Here is a 7248-nt window from a genome sequence, read left to right as displayed (position 1 = left end):
CAAAACCAAATGTTCAAAGTAACATTTGTTGTCAGAAACGAGAAAATAACTTGAAGGACAGTAACTTCGAAATCACGGGAGAAGTTGGCTCTAAAAATGATATTATTGATTGGCAGTAATAGCAGAATTTGGCTTTTGACCTGTGTCAGAGCAGTGAAGATGTAAGATATATATATATATATATTTTTTTGGGTGGATAAAGAAGATGTAAGATTTTTATTTGAGCTGCAATTACATTGGCACGAAGCTGTTGGGCCCCCAAAAATAATCATTTCAATTGGCGAATGCACAGTATAAATAGAAGTTGGATTCACCTCAATCCACAACCTTACCAATCAATTTACTCTCATGTGAATGTTATACAGAGGACTACAATCAGAAAAGCTCAAAAAAAAAAAAAAACTTTCATTGTTAATTACAAAAGACCTGGTGTACTACAAAAGCCAAGCCCTGTGAAGATTTAAGTGAACTTCGGTTTAGGCACAGGGCCACCATTTTGATGCACAGGACCAAGCTTTTGAATCCAATGACGAAGTCCTTTCTTATGGTCTTGGGAACAAGGGTTGTGCAAGAGTTTCAGAGTTCCATCAAGGGCAAAGGAAGACTCAAATTGTTCTAATACCTTGACAATCTGCCAGAACTCAGGCCTCTTATCTGGATGTGAGGACCAGCATTGCTCAATTAACTCTCGCATAGCAGGTGGACAGTTTGAAGGAATAACAGGTCTTAAATTCTGAAAAAGAAGAAAACAAATCACAAAAACATTAGAAATGCTTGGGTAAAGCCTGCTATTTGCATTCCATAATAAAAGAAGGGGGGAAAAGCTAGATAGTTTACCAACCATATTATAAAACATTTCCCTGTTTGCCAGAAGCTTATTGATCCCAAAATTTAAATTAGCTTTATTTATTGGCAAATTGTTGACTAAAATAAAATGTCATGTCACTCAAGCAGATATTATCATTTACAGTACTATTAGCTGAAACACAAATAGCTTAGGGAAATATCAAAACAAACTTGTACTCCGTTCCCTCTTTTGCAGGGGCAAGTCATTTCTGTATCTCTCAACTTACCAAGGATGCTTTTCATAAGAAGAAAACAAGGCTAAAAAGCCTAGGCCAAATGCAGTATTGGTAATTACAATATAATGGCACCTTTTCATACAGCGAACTGTAAATCATTGAAGGAGAACCTCAAAACGTTCAGATATAGCTAGGCACATCAGAGCATGCCCTTATCTAACAGCAATACGCATGAAAACTTAACTGACCATAAGTCTTCAACTAAGTCTAAAACAAACATCGAAGCCCCAACTTCAAAAGTCAGGAATCCATAATAAAAGAAATGCAAGTGACTTGAGAAAAGGGTGTGGCTGTGTGATTTTTCTTATTGGTGGAGAGGAATGCCATGCGTATAATGCATACTTCAGTGAGAACATCATAAAAGGCCATGACATTTTTCACTTTTCAAACCTGCAAGGCCAGGATGCAAAGATGTAAGAAGCATAGCATACCTTGTTTACCACAGCATACGCAGCCTGGACGGGATTCATATCCTCATATGGTGTTGTCCCAGTCACCATTTCCCATAGGATGAGCCCGAAACTGTACACATCAACCTTTCTCCCATAGGATTTACGTTTGATCATTTCAGGGGCCATCCAACGGAATGTGCCAGGGTCATCAGTAAATACATCACGGTATGCCTCCTCACAAGCAATGCCAAAATCAGCAATTTTGAGGTGAGAATCTTCACTGATAAGTACATTCTCTGGTTTAAGGTCCCGATGTATGATACCTTGAGAGTGTATATATGCCATTCCGCGGGCAATTTCTAGAGCAAAAGCCATTAGCTTTTCTAGAGGAACAGCTTTGTGCTCTAACTTATGCAAGTATGCCCTTAAAGAACCCTCTGACAGAAACTCCGTGATGACACAAAAAACGGGTGGTTTTCTGCAAGCTGCTACAAACTGTGCAAACAAGGTTAAATATATTAGATGGGGCATGATATAAAAGTCCAAGTCCTGTCATTTCTGTAAATAATTACAATAAAGCATAAACTATGCATCTACTCCGTCGATACAGCTGATTACTTCAACACAACTAACTAAGGCGTCAAATCCCAAAATCAGTAATAAGACACAACTCGGACAGTTCTTAGGTATCTCCAACCAAGTTCTCTGGTAAAAAGCATCAGAAATTGAGAACTAGCTCCTCCATGTTTTTATTGAAAATCCCAAGTGGAAGTAGGAAACTTTAACTAAATCTTATCAATTGAGAGAAAGAAAGAAAGAAAGAAAGAAAGGCAATGGACTTGCTAACCTTCTAAATGAACAAGACGTGACAGATCCCTTTCGTGAAGAGCAATTTTAATGTAAAAAACTTAAAACAAAAAGAAGGGAAGGGAAAGAATTCGAGCACCTTTATAACATTTTGATGGTGGAGACGAGATAAAAGAGTGACTTCTCTGATGAACTGTTTCTCTAAGCGAACAGCCATGGAACCACTCTCGTCATCATCTGGTGCCCTAATAAGTTTCACTGCAACAGGCTCATCCTTATAATTACCGCGATAGAGTCGGCTATGAGCCCCATGAGCAAACCTAAGCCCAACAAAGAGCTTAGAGAGGTCAACCGTCCATTCTTCTGCAGTTTCCACGGCAGTAACTCTTCCTCCGCCATGGTCAAAATACTTGGTCCAGGTTGATTCCTTCCGACTCTTCAGGTTATCGCTAGATTTCGAGCTCGACAAGATCGGACTTCGAGATGGCGATCTCAACTTGGATGCTTTGACCTCTCGGGATTCCTTTTTCGAGACCTTCCTCATGATCTTTTTTTCGTGATTTTCTTTCCCTCGAGGACCCGGAGTTGAGAACCTCTTTTGTTCATGCCTAGCTTCGCGGAAGGTGTCACAGAGGGAGGTTTCCGGTGAAGGAGACACAGATCTCAGCTTTCTCACACAAGGATTTTCAAGAATCGTAGGATCAACAGAGGCATGGTTCAGATTGAAAGAAACTGTAGGCCTGGATTTGAGACCCGAGATGACTTCAGACTCAATGCAGAGAGGAATCGAGGTCAATCTCGAAGAGTCCAATCGGTGGCACACAGTGTGAGAGAATTTCGTCCTCCTTATCCATGAAGTGGTATCTTCTTCCATTTTATTTCTTATTCTCCGTGTGATTCCTCCAAGCCCTAATATACCGATGCGTATGAATCTCCGGCAGAGAAAAAGGCTCAAAACAACCAAACACGCACTGCTCCTTGAATAATACTTACACAAATCACAAAGCTCTCACCAGACAGCAATTAGCAGATGAACAATGAACAGGTTTCAAATTTTCCCCTCAAAGAAATGAAAAACCCAGTCGAACCAATGAAGACCGAATAAGGATGAGTAGATTTCAGTTCCATTCGCGGACGGAAACCTATGAAGCTCGTTAGAGCCCATTCACATTCAGAAACGATAAAACAGAGCAATGTTTGATCACTATTCAGAACCTGACCTTCCTTAACCTCAACAGCAAATCCCAATGAGTGAAAAAGTCAAACACCACCTCCCGTAGAGGCCTGGAAAATCCCACACAGGTACCGAATAAACAAATGTTAAATATCAAATAATCCTACAAATTAAATATTACAAAACAACTCAACAGCAACCCGGGATAAAAGAAGAAAGAAGAAAGAATACTGCTAAATCATGACGAAGAGAAATACCCATGATTGACAAGAGAGAGAGAGAGAGAGTTTTTTCCCCCCCTGCTTTTATCGACATCATTGCCATTAAAAGAATCAAGAACCACTGAATTAATTATTTAATTATAAATAAAGAAGACGCAGATACAGAAACACAACTAATTACATCATGCCCGAGAATAAAATACAAGAACCTTACCGGTTGAAAAGGTTATCGGAAGGTTTCTCGCCGTGCTTGAGAAAGAGAGACTTTTGAATCGGAGGGCGAGAAAAAACTATAGCACCTAATCCCATTCTTCACGATGAAAGAAAGACATGTAGTGTTTGTCCGTTGTCTCAGTAAAATTCAAACGAAGATCATACGTATGGCATACGGAGGAAAACAGGAACCGTAGACTTGAATCATCTCATGATGATGACGAAGACGATCATGAGAGATTGATAGGTCCCACCTTTTTGCCTTTGGGAGAGATGAAGGGTTAGGGAAAGACGTTCTCTAGGCAGCAGTACCGTGGAGGGTTTGAGGATATAATAAGAGAAGAAGGGGTGGCGCTCGGTGGCGGGGACCACAAAGAAAAAGTCAAAAAAAGCGGAGGGCGACAGAATTTTTTGCTTTGAATTTTCAATTTGTTTGGGGGTTTTACTTTTTTTGTTTGGCGATCCAAGATCCAAGCTTTAAAGGAAACCACACAACAATAACAATAACAACAACCAAAAATAAAAAAGGCCGAAGGGCGGTAAGTGGAGGAATCCAAGTGTCGCTATCGAGAGAATGAGGCACCGAGGGACTTTCTCAAAAGCAAAGCCAATGCTAAGTTGGATTTTCGGTACGGTTCGCACGGATACCATACGGTTGGTATAATCTGGGTAGCTTGGGCTTGTTCCCGAAGGATTTATACCAATAATATACTCTTGCGTCCAAAAAAAATTCGAATATAAAAAGAAGCTTCTGTTCAAATGGCTTAGACATTTAATATTTTTATTATTATTAAATATTAAACATTATATTTAAATTCACCTAATTATTAGAAAAAGCTTCATGTTCAAGTTTGTAAATTATTTATGCATTATCTATTATTAGTACTACTTACTATTATTGATGTTAAATAATTAGATTGGCAGCCCATCATTTGTGGGACGAAGTTTTGAACGCTTCTTCGCTAATCACCACCCTCTTCTCGTTGCTTAACAAATGGCACGTTAGGGCTTAAATTTCGGTGAGTTGTAACTAAAAACTACTTCCTCCGTTTTTATATATAAAAAAAATTTTTATTCTAAATATAAAGAGTTGTTGACATTTTCTTGATGAATAAATTATTATATCCTTATTAAATTAAAAAAAGATAAGTACTTTCATTAATTCACTTTAAAAAAAGAGATTTATTTTTTATTTAAAATAATTAGGTGTAAAATAAAAATATTATTATGTTTTAATTAAAATAATTAGAGATGGATGGAATATAAACTATAATTATAATAATTGGTTGTAAGAATTTTCAAATAAATAATTTAACTTGATTCTCAAGTGATATTCGGCAGATAATTCATTTTTTTAAACAAAGATTATCCATCGGATAATTATAGCTTGATGACACATTAAAATAACTAGTTGATGAAATAATTATCTTGATACGAGCCTGACAATGGGCGCATCCCCTGTTATCAAATCAAATAATGACTAAAGCTCTTAAAAAAAAAAAAAGATATGTCACCTTCTGTTAGGGCTGTATGTGTTGGCTAGTGATTATTGATAAAGATTCATGCCTTCCGAATTTGATATTATTACGTGCATGATCATTTATCTCAACAATTAAAGAATGTTGGCGGTCAAAAAAAAAAAAAACTCACACACACACGCACACAAATTGACTCTACGCAAATCTCGAGATTTCTAATACAGACCTATAAAATAAAGCTATTCATTTTAACCTTACACGTGGTTTATCTTTTTCGGATCTCACAAATGGTTATTCCCTTTTATTCATGTATGGTGAATTAACCTCCTTCAAAGACTCAATCATTCTAAATCGAAAAATTAGGCAATTTTGAGCTAAGAATACCTGTTCAAACGAGATTTACGCTCTCATTAAATGATAAATTTCTTCTGAAAATCAATTTTATTTTTCTAAGCAAGAGAGGGGAAAAGAATGTGAGTGTTTAATATGGGGGAAGTACACATGGGCCTTGGCCCTTCAAAACATGGGCCTAATGTTTCAGGGTCTGGTGAATGAATAGATGCGTGGGACAACAAAGGACAAAGATTCGTGGGCCTTGCAGATAATAGGCAATGATGAGATCATCAATGCTGGGCCTATTAGTAATTGTAATTAACGACAGAGATTATCAACATGACCCAACATGTTCTGCGCTGACTAAATCACGCCAAGAACAAAACCAACAGACAAAAGAGAACGCCAGCTCCATTCATGCTGCTTTTTTTGTTTTTTATTTGCCCAGAACTCATATTGCTTTCAAATCTAATTATTCGTCGACAATTAAGCATGGTTTGATAGACTACTCCAAAAAAAAAAAAAAGATTTTGATTCTCTGCATATTCTCTCTCAACACATCTTTCCATATCCAATCTCAACAATTCATTTAACTATTGTTTTAGATTAATGTTGTGCGATTTCCAATTATGACATTAAAATAAATGTAACATTCATTTAATGGTTATTATTAATAAGTATTTTGATCTTATTTTCAAAAAGTATTTAAGTGATGACAGTGAATAATCTATTTATTTTGATGCTATAATTAGCAGTCTTACACATTAACCAGAATAATAGTTAAATGAATGATTGAAATTGGGTATGGAGACAAGGACGGATATAAAATTCAATGATTGGTTGGGGCAAACTTGAAAAGAAAATAAAGAATGGGGTGGACAAAATCCATTTTAAACTATTTTACAAATAAAAATTATAATTTTTACTAAGAGGCATGTAATGGGCATATGATGCATGGGTGGATGAACCTTTGCTTGGCCCCTCATATCCATCCCTGTATTAAAAGAGAGTATGGAAATTATCCAAATTAAAAAAAAAAAAAGATATCTGGTAGGAGCAATTTATGTCAAAAGAAATTAGGAGAATTGCATTTCTTATTTTATTTTTTTCAATAAAACATTATTTTACCCGTCAAACATTGCTGGAGTAGTTTTATTCTCCTCTATTTTGCAGGTTTGGTTTTAAGAAAATAAAATAAATTTGGAGGCAAAGTAGTCCCAGCCCTTTTCATCACTCCCCTCTGAACTGGAAGAAGGGATCATCATATCCATCGTGGCCTCTCACTCTCACCTCGGATCCACTGTGTTTTTTTTTTTTCACCTTCTGTGTATTGAACCAAATAATATGTAAAATTTTCTCCTTCCAATTAGTAGGGAAATTAATCAGTTTATATGTTTTTTCTGAAAGAAATAATTACAACAATCTAACTTCTTATTATGATTAATCAGTAGGGAAATTAACCAGTTTATATATAAAAATGATTTTTATTAAAAAGTAGTTAGCATCCACTATTGTTATCTAATCTAAATTTTGGATCTTGTTTTGCCT

At 36.4% G+C, this 7248-nt stretch overlaps 1 protein-coding gene across 1 annotated transcript; it reads right to left on the bottom strand.

Annotated features, from left to right (window-relative positions):
• Nucleotides 1–277: 277 nt before the first annotated feature.
• LOC129307403 (serine/threonine/tyrosine-protein kinase HT1-like) lies at nucleotides 278–4186 on the bottom strand. Its single transcript, XM_054948346.1, has 4 exons — nucleotides 3891–4186; nucleotides 2421–3565; nucleotides 1514–1969; nucleotides 278–733 (listed from the first exon to the last, which is right to left on the bottom strand). Exons 2-4 carry the CDS (start codon nucleotides 3153–3155, stop codon nucleotides 461–463), a joined length of 1464 nt encoding a protein of 487 aa, XP_054804321.1. The 5' UTR covers nucleotides 3156–3565; nucleotides 3891–4186; the 3' UTR covers nucleotides 278–460.
• Nucleotides 4187–7248: the final 3062 nt, after the last annotated feature.

This window comes from Prosopis cineraria, unplaced genomic scaffold, assembly GCF_029017545.1.
Source record: "Prosopis cineraria cultivar Desert tree isolate PC_DT_omini unplaced genomic scaffold, ASM2901754v1 PC3, whole genome shotgun sequence".
Lineage (NCBI taxonomy): Eukaryota > Viridiplantae > Streptophyta > Magnoliopsida > Fabales > Fabaceae > Prosopis > Prosopis cineraria.
This window is presented reverse-complemented; position numbering and strand designations above follow the sequence as displayed.